This window comes from Monopterus albus, unplaced genomic scaffold, assembly GCF_001952655.1.
Source record: "Monopterus albus unplaced genomic scaffold, M_albus_1.0 scaffold18.1, whole genome shotgun sequence".
NCBI lineage: Eukaryota > Metazoa > Chordata > Actinopteri > Synbranchiformes > Synbranchidae > Monopterus > Monopterus albus.
The window spans coordinates 923,285-936,059 of NW_018127898.1; the positions used below are offsets into that span (position 1 = coordinate 923,285).

The 12,775-nt window shown below is 38.2% G+C and overlaps 1 protein-coding gene across 2 annotated transcripts in view; it reads right to left on the reverse strand.

Annotated features, from left to right (window-relative positions):
• inavab (innate immunity activator b) overlaps nucleotides 1-12,479 on the reverse strand; it is an 18,554-nt gene extending 6,075 nt beyond the window's left edge. Inside the window, exons 1-3 of one of the 2 annotated variants that reach the window (XM_020593243.1) lie at nucleotides 12,143-12,479; nucleotides 4,581-4,697; nucleotides 1,023-1,156 (exon numbers count right to left, since the gene is read on the reverse strand). In XM_020593243.1, coding sequence (XP_020448899.1) covers nucleotides 1,023-1,156; nucleotides 4,581-4,635 — 189 coding nt within the window. In that variant the 5' untranslated portion in view covers nucleotides 4,636-4,697; nucleotides 12,143-12,479. Of the gene's footprint in view, nucleotides 1-1,022; nucleotides 1,157-4,580; nucleotides 4,698-6,729; nucleotides 6,807-12,142 lie in introns of those variants that run through there. The other variant, XM_020593244.1, reaches the window with a different exon arrangement.
• Nucleotides 12,480-12,775: the final 296 nt, after the last annotated feature.

The following is a 12,775-nucleotide window of genomic DNA, read 5'->3' on the forward strand; positions in this document are numbered from 1 at the left end:
GTAACTACTGCACAAACTGAATCTGTGTCCAGTTTCGAAATGAGACTTTATTTGACAGTTGACATTGCAGAGAGAGAAAGGGACAGAAGAAACTGACAATGAAAGAAATGACGTGTGACAAAAGATTAAAAATCAGGCTGCTATGGGGACATTTAAATTGCTTTGGCCAACTGAACCACCAGGATACCTGTTCAAATGTTATGATACTTTAAACAAAATCTCACTGCGGCCACATTGTGTGGCCTAATTTCACTACATAGTTAATCTGAAAGGAAAGGGATGATGTTTGTATTCTGTTAGCAGCAACAGCCAAAATACTACTGTAACAAAGGAGAGATTAAAAGACATTTGTTTCCCCTCAATGGAGCTCCTGACTGGAGACAACCACTGTGACAATAGGGCCATGTTGAAGTTAATGCAGACTAATACGAAACGAAACAACTTCTTTTTTTCTTTTGTCTTCCTTGCACACACACAGTCGCTGTTCTTAACCACAGTCTTTTTGAAAATACACAAGTAGCACAGTTCTTTCTTTTAGTAATGTGGAAACAGCATTTACAAATTGCAACCTCTGATTTGGGGTTCAGTTACTGGCACAAGTGACCTTTGGGAAAGAAAATGAAAATGATTTCAAAACACAATGTGGTTGGAAAATGGTTTAACCAAACAATTTTATAATTCATCTATATGGATGAATTATAAAAAAGTCTAAGAACTGTGCCATTAAAGCGTGTCAAACACCCAGTACTGAACTACCCCACCTATTTAATCTTCTATAAAAGGTGAGTAATAATCTGAAATATGGGGTGTGTAAGCTTTGTAAGAGCTTAGGGCCCACCTAAAGACATCTTCAGTTTTACTTTAAATCTGATAAAACCTTTACAAAAATTTGACTTAACTCAAGATTATCACTATTATGTGACTCATTTGCTTTGTGGAACGTATTAAACGTAACTTTTATGCAGCCCCATCAGGGTTTTGTGGTCTGTTGACCTGCTGTTTTGTAGGTTACTATTACTTACAGCTTCACGGATGCAGAGTTTCTTTAGCTCCAGGATGCAGATCTCCAGCCGGTCTTGGAGAGCCTGGTGTTTGAGCTTCATGGCCCGCGTGTGGGTGGTCACATCCTTTGTATGCGTCGTTGGGCTGTCAGAACCTGTCATGTAACAGGAGAGAGGCAAATGGACAAGACCAGGAAATAAATGAGGTTACTACATGAAATGAAAACAGCAAAAAAAAAGAAAGATTTTCAGTAGCATATTTCATACTAAAAAGAAATACATAATGATAAAATAAAAAACAAAGCAAATTAAGACTTCAGCTAATGACTTTCAGCACTGTTTAATTTCCTATTTTACTTTGGTTCAGTGATTTACAGTTTATTATGCTTTATAAGTTGTACAAAAGCCTAAAAGACAACAAACCTCAACACTGAAGCAACTGGAACCAGCAATTTTTTTAATGTTTATTTGATAAACTACTTAAGTCATTAACTTATTATATACAGAAACAAGTAGCCATTAATGACTGACTGATTTCTTCATCAGTTTTGACACAAAAGATAGATAACTCCACAGTACATACACAGCGCCCTGAGTTGCCAGTTCACTGGGAAAACTTAACTGAATTGTATGCAATTCAATACAATAGCCCTGGAATAAATCCTGCACTTAAGTTGTTGACATTGTGTCACAGGGTTGTTGATTTGACTCAGGACATTTTAGAGGCTGATGTTTGTTGAAGTGAACTGCATTCAAGTGAAAGGTATTTTAGTATTGCAGCTCAGTGTAGATATGTGCATAATGTGTGTGAACAACAATCATGTAGTTTTCACACACAACCACAAAAATACGTATGAATAAAACAAAAAAGCTACCATAATGTGCAAGATGAAGGCAATTTGGAGGTCTGCTTATAAATGTATTGCTCTCGTATACATCATTTTAAGTCATATGTGGCCTAAAGGTTAGAGATGTGGATCTGGGGCCAAAAGGATACCGGTTTAGTCACTGGGCCGACACAATGGGGTCGGGTATAAGTGACCTCCCCTCATTAGCAACACTGAGGTGCCCCTAATCTATAAAGTGCTGCTGCTCAGTAGCAAACAGAGCCGCCTGTGGCTGTTCTACTCAGCTTGTAGGTGTGAGGGTGTGTGTTTAATCATTTATCAGTTTCATGATTGGACAATAAAATGAAATGAATGCATTAAAAAAAATCAAAACATAATGACTATGTCCTGACATGGTATGGAGTACAAACTACTACTCTGCATTATGGTTGACTGTTTACTCTTCAGTTGAAAACATCCTTGGTGTGGTGCCATCTCCTAAATCATGTGTGAAGGTCCATACATTACCTTAATTCTAAAGTAAACTTCCATTATATTAAAATTAACTATAGACTGTGCTACGGTGAACACAATGAACAATTTGACAGAAACTGCAGAATGAGTGTCAGGACCTTGGCAACCACACACAGCGTGTGAGCGATTGACTGGTGCCGCCTGTAGCCTTGGTGACTAATGACATTAAGATTAGTAGCAGAGCTGCGTGAGTGGCTTCAGGCAAAATGCAGCGAGGACCACATACCTTCAGAGATTATTAACAGAAACCATATAGGTACCAACAAACATCTGAGGTGTGACAAGAAGGAAGTGTGACGGTGCTACAATGAGGCGAAGAATTCCTCTTCCTACAGCGACAATCCCCCTATTGTTTGTGCTGACACACTCTCATTGCATAGAGCAGACATCACGTGGCTCAATTAATGCACAAGGAATGTCAGAGAGGCCAGAACAAATCAGTGCACACTACTGAGTGTAACAAAAACTAAACTGAAGTCAGTCTAAGCATATGAGACAAAGAAGTCAAGAAACTGCTTTTAATAATGTTGACTGTGGAAACCCCAAATACAAACAGTAACTTCATTAAGGCTGTAATTAACCATTATTTTTATTATCAGTTATTTCTTGTTTAATGTTTAATCAATTCACTGTTCCGTCAAAAATATCAGAAAAAAGTGAAAGCAGGAAATACCCATTACACTGAGAAGCTGGAACCCCAGTTTGGGCAGTCATGCTTAAAAAAAAACATTTCAGCTCATATTCACAAATGTTAAACCAGTAAAAGGGCTAAATTTTTCTACTGAATAAAATCTTTAATCTGGTTTATTCATTGTCTTACCATTAGCTTGCATTTCAGAACAAATATCAATCACACAAATTCATCACTTTTATTAACATATTGTGCATAACGTGCCTCGTGTCACACAGGATACAGCGGCTAATTGTTATTTAAAACAAATTCAACTAGGTGTGTGGGGTGCAGAGCGGATAGAATTATGTAGATCATTTTATTGAGAAGGTGATTAAGATCTGTGCTGCCTTAATAAATAAATCAATGCTTGTTTAGACCAAGTGTAATGCTTTGAAAAGATGCAAGTTTGCTAAATATTGGGTGAAGCGCAAGTGTGACTTCTTTGCAGCCAATAAAAGGAGGGAAGATTTATGCTATGAACAGTGTCTGGCTTTAGCTGCCTTGTCTTCTTTTTAGCTGTGAAGAACAAAACAGGTCGACAGAAGTAAATTGTGTCACTGGCAGAAAGACTTGAAACAAGACATACTTGAAATAGTAAAGATGCTGGTTATTTAGGAGGAACGGCGCCATCACATGACATAACTCCAAATAAAAGAATCAATAAGTCAAATTATTTATGGTTGTCAACAAGGACATGTTAAGAGATAAATTGACAGACAAATGTAATGATGATGATGATGTTTATCATTACTTATCATCTGACATTTTGTTTGCACAAGGGTCTGCAATGTAATCGGTGATTACATTTATGGCTGGACTTAAGTGGGGATTTCGTACGTGTCCTCTGTTTGAGGTTATGAGAAAGCAGGTGCTGAGATACGATTACCTTGGGCTGGACTAGGCTAATGTGTGCGCTTAGCTTCAGCACCAATTAGGGCCACCAGCAAAAGCGGCTAAGGAGCTCAATGTTTTTGCTTTTAAACAAATGTGTCAAGGGTGTCAGTCTCTCATAAACCTGGAAAGTATTTAAGTGCCAATAGTCAAAGAACATTTTGAAAACCTGCTTATAAAACTTCTGAAATGAGGCTCAATTAAAATCCACTTTATTTTCACGTGAATTAAAACAATTAAATGAGGCTACCCAGTGCTCCTCAGCAAGATGTGGGTAACTAACTCAAGGAAAATGTGCAGTTTGTTTTCTGCTCATTTCAGTTCCCGTGATGTCGGCCATCATCAACAATGTACATTGCTAACAGTAAACATTTAATGTAGTCAAAAAGCAGACCTCAGAAATACAGCGATCATATTGTGTTACACCAGTTTTGCTGAGCACTTGTTTGAGTTGTTTTGCATTGACACAAACTGAGAAACATTTTGAAACACAACCATAATGATCAAATGTAACATCATGTTGCAGTGGCATTAGTGGACAGACTTTAGGCAACAGAAAAATACACCATGAATGTGCATTTGTCCCCCTAATACAATAAAGTTAGGACAGTTTTGAAGGGACACATTTCAAAAATGCCTGAGAAAATGTTTTACCTGAATGAAGGATGATGCCACTGTCAGTGTCACTGATCTCTCCGTTGCCTTCCATGTAGGTCAGCTTCCTGTTACTCTTCAGTCGAGGCAAAAGATAATGTCACGGCTCACCATGTCCTGTAAAGTACGATTTAGAGTTATAGCAGACATTACTGGGTTCAAGTTTTTTTTAAGTTTACATAAGGCTGAATTTTAAAAAAAAGTCAGGGATATTTTGTTTCTCTTTGTGGCCAATTAAATGAATCAAACCTAATGGTGATGATGGTGGATAATTTTCGTCTAAATATAGTCTAAAATATTAACACGAGCTGGAGGACACACCCAACACAAAAGGATTCAACTGAATTCTTCCAAAGAAAACAAGGTTTGCCAAGATTTCATTCAGCATTGTTTAATAAAGCCATCATTGTGTTGTGTTTGTAGAACTTCAGAAGACCAAAGTTCATACAGGGTGAGGGAAATGTTAAAAACAAAAAAAACACCTGAATGTAGTATATGATTGCAAGCAATGGTATCCTACAAAGAAAAGCAAGAGGTGAGTTGTCAAAATCCACAGTCTAAAACCAAGCCTAAGGCCGAACAGAATTAACACAGGCTTTTCAAAAACTGCCCATTACTTAATCTTGTGACCTTTTGCTCAGTGACTCAGGTGTGTCTTGCCTCTTGACCCCACAGTCAAGTAGTCATAGCCTCCTACAGCATGAGTACATATGCATGTTACCAAGTCTAGGGTGTTTCCTGTGACTCCCTGTTTGTCACTCTATGATGTCATATGATCCTCGTCATCTCATTCGTTCTGATAAGCGGCTCAGGACACATGGGCCATATACACTGCTGGTGTCTAATAAAAACTGAGGCTTGTTGGTTTGATTATTAACTTGAGTGACTAGAGGAATGTGGTGGTGATTGCGTTCCAGCGCACAAGGAGGTTATCCTCAGTGATGGATAGGAAGCTGCTCACTGCTCAGTGCTCAGTGTTCAAGTTACAGGGTTTCTACATATAGGAACCTATGTCCCCCATTTTCCTCATAAATATGGCATGAACATGATACATTCTCCACACAGCTCACATGCCTATGACTGGACTTTTAACACCTACACATTACAGGCTGCTCTGCTTGCACAATTAAAGTGAAACTGCTCATGCACAGCAAACAAAAAAATAAGATAATAAAGCACAGCACTGACACAGTATCCACTGACAGACTTGGAAAACAACAAATAATTACTACAAAAATACCTTTAGGTTGGAATCACTGTATAATCGCCATTCTGTCTGATATATCCTTAAATGATTTATCATCAACTATCAAACGGTTCCAGATTTCAGTGTTCTGTTCACGTCAGTCACACTAATCGACCGATCAACTAAAACAAAACTAAAACCAATGAATATGATGATTTAATACTATAATTCAAGAGCTGGGCTGTATCCAGTCATATGTCTGGGAGTAATTTTAGCTTTCAGTTTCCCATTATTTGGTTCGTCTTCTGCTAATCATTGAAATACCTGAAAAACCCATAGGCTCTCATCCTTCCACTGCACGACAGGAGCTATGTTTTAAAGGGATGACCAAAACTACTCAAGTATTTTAAATGCGCAGTCTCTCGTCATCAAAACAAAACAGTATGAAAAGTGTTATAATGAGCTATAAACTGCTCAAATGCTTTGTCATACATTTTATCTGTGTTAAAACACTTCTGTATGTCAGTCTATGACAAACGGTGCCAACAACAGTGGCCAAGGTATAAATGATTACATATACAAGTCCAAACACTTAGGAATGGGCATTTCTTTGGGGCACTAGTTTAGAGAAATCATACACACACACATACAAAAAACGGATGAGATGTTCCTACAATGAAGCTGCTAAGAAAGTGAACCATAAAACACTAGCTGAAGGCGTTTCCCCACTCTTTTAAATCAACCGCCAGAATAAGCAAGACAAACAAAACAATCAAACCAACACGGACATAGTTTGTGTAAAGTCATAAATATCTCAAGATGAAATATTTCACTTAAAAATGCTGTTAGCACAATGACAGCCAATCCACATTCATCCAAATCCATTTACCCAGAAGACACTAGGTAAAATAAAAAAGACATACGCAACATGAAAAACTAGCAGCATATATAAAATCTACTTACTTATGGAGAAACTTAGAAAAACTGCCAATATCCAAGGAGTGATTACTTCCCGACATGAAGCCGTGTGGAGTCTGGACAAGAATGAGAGCGCCCAGCCCACTAATAGAGCACTGCCCACTGAAAAGGAGTGGCCTCTCGCAGAGTGTGTCAACAGCAATGGTGAGAAATTACGCTTCACTTTACCCTCTTAGTCTCATTACAAAAGCTACATAACATAAAGAGAATAAATAAAGTATGACTAAGGACCCAGGAGAAGCAACAACTCACAAGTTAGTTGAAACACAATTGGCAGCAGTTTTGGTGACTGATTAACTGTGCAAAAGTGCCAAAAGTTTAGCTGGTTCCAGCTTCTCTTACCTAATATGACAGGAAATTAACCTTCCGAGTGGTGAAATGTCTTTTAGACATCATCTTCTGATCTGGATATGTATGATTGGTATTTTATTATCACTAGATCATAAGATTTTATAGGTCAAACAATTAAACTGAATAATGAACTATGTTTTGCACAAATCAATCAGTAATAAAAATATTCATTAACTGTAGTCATTATCATACTGTAATTTCTCACACTGCTAACAGCAAATCAATGCTGACTACTATGAAAATTCTGCTCTGCATGTTCAAAGATCAAATATCCGGTCAATGCGTGACTGCTGCCATCTCCTGGCTGTTTAACAGGTTAGAAAATCCATAGCCAATTATGAATTTACTAATCCTCTATCTTAGATTTTCATTGGCCTCTGACGTTTCACCACCTCTCTACCTACAGCCACACTGCCAAAGCCGAGGCCCGTCGTTTTTGCTTCCAATAAAAAGAAGGAAACAAATGGTGATAGGATAGGCCACATGATTTACAGAAACCCAGAGGCAGCACCTGCTCTGTAACTGCATGGCTCACATTCATTCTGAATCTCAATATTCATTATGGCTTTTTGGAATGTTGGTGCTCCCACGCTCTGAAGAAAGGCCCAGCAATTCCCAGACGCTCAAGAATTTGATCTCAGATGACATGGCACCCAGAAAGCAGCAGCTACAGGACAAAAGCAGCAGATATCCGGTTCGGTAACTTCGACATGTAGGTTTCACAGTATGAACACTTGTGATCCCATCATCAAGTGGTCTCAGCAACAACACAAGGTACAAATAGACATGTCCTCTATGAACTGTATATGCTGAGTTTCCCACACTCTAGTTCGACATGCCAACCACCGAAGTCCCCTGACAAATCTGCACAGTCAGAGCTGTTTTAAAGTAAGAGGACTTGACAACTAAACCTAGTTGACACAATGTAGATGTGCAGTATCATGTCACAAAACTGCAATATGAACCTTTATTATACCAACGACACTACCAATCAAAGGTCTGGAAACACTTTCTCATTCAGTTCAATGGGAACATTTGACTGGTAGTTTAAAACCTTTTTCTAATCAAGTGATTTATCTGTGTGAAAATACTCCTGTTGTGTGTTATATTGACAAAAAATGTTCCATTTCTGAATAGATGTTGCATATTTTCACATTTGCGTATTTTTCAGTTCTCTCAACAAAAACACAAGATGTGAGTACAGACATATCAATTCTCTTTTAACTGGTGATACCGGTTAAAGTAGGGCAAGAGACACTGCACAACAAGTTTAAATTACTTAAACCTCAGGTTATTCATTAACCTGTAGGTTAATAAAATATTTACCGTAATGCTGGACCTAGAGAAAGTGCATCATTTGGACCTTACATGGGTAGCATTTGATTTTCTACTCTACCATCACCTTTACTAAAATGATGGAGAGAAATGTTTAAAGAACAAAATCACAATACAATTTATTCGAAGTAACTGAAACTAATGAGATATAATACCTCAGTCTTCAAGTGATGATGGCGTTTATATCAATGGGGGACTGCTAAATAACAGAAACACCTCTTTGTGTAATGCAGTACAGTTCAACAGCGGCACCAGCAGCAGCCTCCTAAATTATCACAAAGTTGAATCAACACCTCTCTAAAACAGTTTCACCAAAAACTGAACATTACCACATTCATGAAGAGGATTTATAGCAGGGCTGTTATATTAGACTACAGTAGTTTTAGCTAGGTGTACCTAATAAAGTGGCCACTGATGCAAGGAAAGGCTGAAGGAAGGGTAAACACCTACCAGTGGCCAGCACTTGAATGGTTAATAGAAAAGAGCAACAGCAGCGCCCTGTGTAAACAGGCAGCATAAATACCAGCCTGGTAACCCAAGATCAGATATAAGGGAAGTGTAGTCATGTGAGTGAATAACAATCTCTTCTGTTCATGGGAAAACTACAGTCAGGAGGTCGGTGTTGTAACAGCCACAGTGACAGAGATCTCAATTAGAGAGAAATGCTCAGAGACATTTCACAATCTGGTTAGTGTGACGAGTTGGAGGGAAACCTGTCATATCACAAACTACCTCTATCTACATTATCTATAATGTAGTTACAGTGACTGTGCAGTGAAGTCCATCATGCTTGATGTGAAAACTATTTAAACAACTTCCCACTTACACTCCTGTACAACACAGACTTCCATCCTGCGTTGAAGCGGCCAGTTGCTGAGTGTCGTGGCTAGTTTATATAAACTAGAAGTCCCCGAGAGACAGGGAGAGGGCTTTGTCTAGGCAACACAGCAGCTGGCACAACAAATTCTTTAAATATTCCTGCCCCCTTTTATAAATGTACAGCTACACACTACTCCTGCTAATGTGTGGAGCCATCTGCTGCCAGGGGATCAAACATTTTCCCTGAAGATTTTACAACCTGCTTCTTTCGCCAAGTGCTAGCTGATCATTTAATTATGCTTAAATCGAGGTGGTGTCATTAAAGAGTGCTACTAATGTGCTACAAATCCTGCAGCCTTAAAAGGCCAACAGAGCAACTGCTGAAGCAGCTGGGCTCCCTCCCACTTCTCTCTACCTGCAGTCAACATTAAGCTTTGTGTTGCCTAAAGGACAGTGAACGCATCAACAGCTTTTCACAGACAGAATTTATACCTAAATCTTTGCCAACTAGCTTTAAAATCTGACCGTTCGACATTGTCTGATAGTATTATACACTTAATTGGCAGTTTATTAGGTACGCCCAGCTAAAAGGAGGGTGTGGTTTGTGCTGCTGCATTATACAGAGAGGGGTCTCTTTATCCTATAGCCTCACTGATAGAGATGAGGTAGACAAAATAACACCAGGCAGTATAAGACAACAAACTGAACATATCACCTAGGGAGGATTTATTGCAGGACTGTTGTTAGATAAACCACCACACTCATCACAATACGATCCTATACTATTCTCTTTGCCCATGATCTGATGTTTGCTGATACTTAAAAATATGCCACGATGCGATTTTGATTTGAGTTGATTCAGGGGCCCGTGATCGATATCAAGTGATATTATCTGCCTATTTCACACAATTACATTTTTTATTAACTAGAATATAACAGAAGAATAATTTAAATACTTTACTGAGCTTCTCTGTTTATGTTCAAGTGTTATTTAAATACAAATAAGGACCAAAACTGGAAAAAAAACATATTTCCTACATTGTAGTAGGAGAACTGTTTCAAATTTAACAGTCACACTTCCTACTGTGTGTGACCTGTTTAACCCAGAACACTTCCATACCCACGACTTGTTTCTGATGAGAGAGTTTACTTTATCTGTGTATTTTTCTCTGCTGCTACAGGTCAAGGCCAATTGTCACAGAAAGCATTTTGTCAATTGTCCCTCACGGAGGTCAGAGTTGGTGTGGACTGAATGGATCAAACACTTCAGTAGCTTATGCAGTGCTCTCACTTAGTATGAGTTCCCAGTCTCAGTATGCTAGCTGCACTGCCTGCCGCTTTTTGTCCATTCTGAAAAGAGGCTTGCTTCACCGGAAATGCGTACATATGTGGCTGGCTGTCAAAATAAAAGCACACAAAGCATCGATGTATACGTTTTGCATCAATGTCATCAGATCACAGGTTGTTTGATCAATGTATTGATCCATATCAATGTAACGTAACAACCCAACAACTATAAGTAACTTTTCACTGGGTGTAAGGAATAAACTGCCAACTGTGTGCATATTCTCTATCAGCTTGTTCGAACAATTCACTGAAGCTATATAATGTTTGCACTGAGGGAAATATTCAAAACTCGATTTCTTTATAGCTACATCTATTGATATACTTATTAAAATGACTGGCAGTGGTGTAAAGTAACCAAGTACATTTATTTAAGTACAATTTTGAGGTATTACTTCAGTATTACTTGAATATTTTCATTTTCTGTTATATCATACTTTGGCTTCACTACATTTTAGAGGCAAATATTGTACTTTTTACTCCACTACATTTATTTTATTACTTTAGTTACTAGTTACTTTTCATAACCAAATAATACAAAATACAGTACAATTATAAGAATTCATTGATCTATGGTAGAACATCCACAAGCTACTTCTGTGCTCTTGTCCCCTGGTCAACACTCAGGAATGTGTAGATTGTGGAAATACTTCACTGCACAGAAATCACAAAGTAACTCAAATTTAAAAGCTAAATAATTCCATTCAATCTTCAATATGCCCCTTATTAACCATTTTGTAAATTATGTCAACAACATAAAGCAGGTATACCATTCAGATACCATTATATAACTGGTAAATATGGCAGCATGCAAGACAGCAACACATCTGAATTTCATTGTTCCTCTTGGATGATTTCTTTAAAGTTCTGTACTGTTTCGTTTAAAGAGGATGTTGATACCTCGTTACTTCTGTGCTGGTCAGTGCAGTTAGATATCTTTACACAGCTTATGGTAAACCTTTAAACTCAATTTACAAACAATTAACAAATGTATTTTAAAAAAAGTCAGGGCCTGTCCATGAAACCCAGGGTTATAACAGAAAGAAAGAGCCATAAAATAAACTCAGCGTTCAGTGTCCTAGGACATTACAACTTAAAAACCATCTTTATTTCAGACCTCCATGTTAAAGGTACTGGGTACATCTGTAATGGTTGTTACCTTACAATAATTAATATACACCTGAAACTTCCAAGTATGCCAATGCACTACGTTTTACACAATAAAGACAGCAAATACAACATGACCAAAGTCTGGTCCAAGCGTCAGGTATAAAATCTCTCTTGGGTATTTATTATGTTGTGATATTTAACCACCTTTCCATCCACCCGCTCAGGCAGCTTCATACAGCTGCAGGGCCTCAACTTTGAACAGTTTAGCAAAGTTTAAAAGTCATTTTAGTTGTTAAGCCTTTTCCCAAAGCTTTCACTGTCTGGTTGCAGTTACTTCTTTTCAAAAAAACAGCAAGATAGGTAGCACTAAAAACAACCCACTGCGCATGCATACAAAATTTGCTAAACAAAACTTCTGCCATTTCATTTGTGCTCTTACCTTAGCAGCTAGTTAGCCTGCTAGCATCATGCCTCATCTGTATCCATGCAATCTGTGCTCCACTGGCTCACAGCCTCCCAGATTTAAGTTGGAGGTTTTCTTGTTACATTGCCAAAAGAGTCCTTACATTATGCCCCTGTACTCTAAACAAGTAAACAAACTGAAACACACGCCTTAAACCTCAAGCCTTACTGCCCAAACAAACTTTTGCTAGAATCTACCTTCTTCTTGAACTCAGTAAAGTACAGCAACGCTGTGCTGCCTTCAGGTGGTGTCGAATAAATGAAAGTTACTGACTATACGTGACATAGCGGCAATGCGTAGACGTGAAGCTGACCAAATCATAGACCACTATTATGGTGAAAGAGGTCATGTCAGTGTAGTCATTTAACAACTTCATGAATGTTATATTTTAGGCTCATGTCTTATATTATTTTCTCATTTATGTTCTTCTGCTGTAGGGTAGAATGGCGATGTCCCACCAGATTAAAACTAAATAGACAGCATTTAATAAATCTTCCACGGGGATTAACTGTCAATTAGTGTGCTCTAATGGCACTGTAAAGCGCTCCAAGTTTGAATCAAGAGCTTAAGGAGAAATTACGAGCTTCATATGAGTTTGTGAACACTACC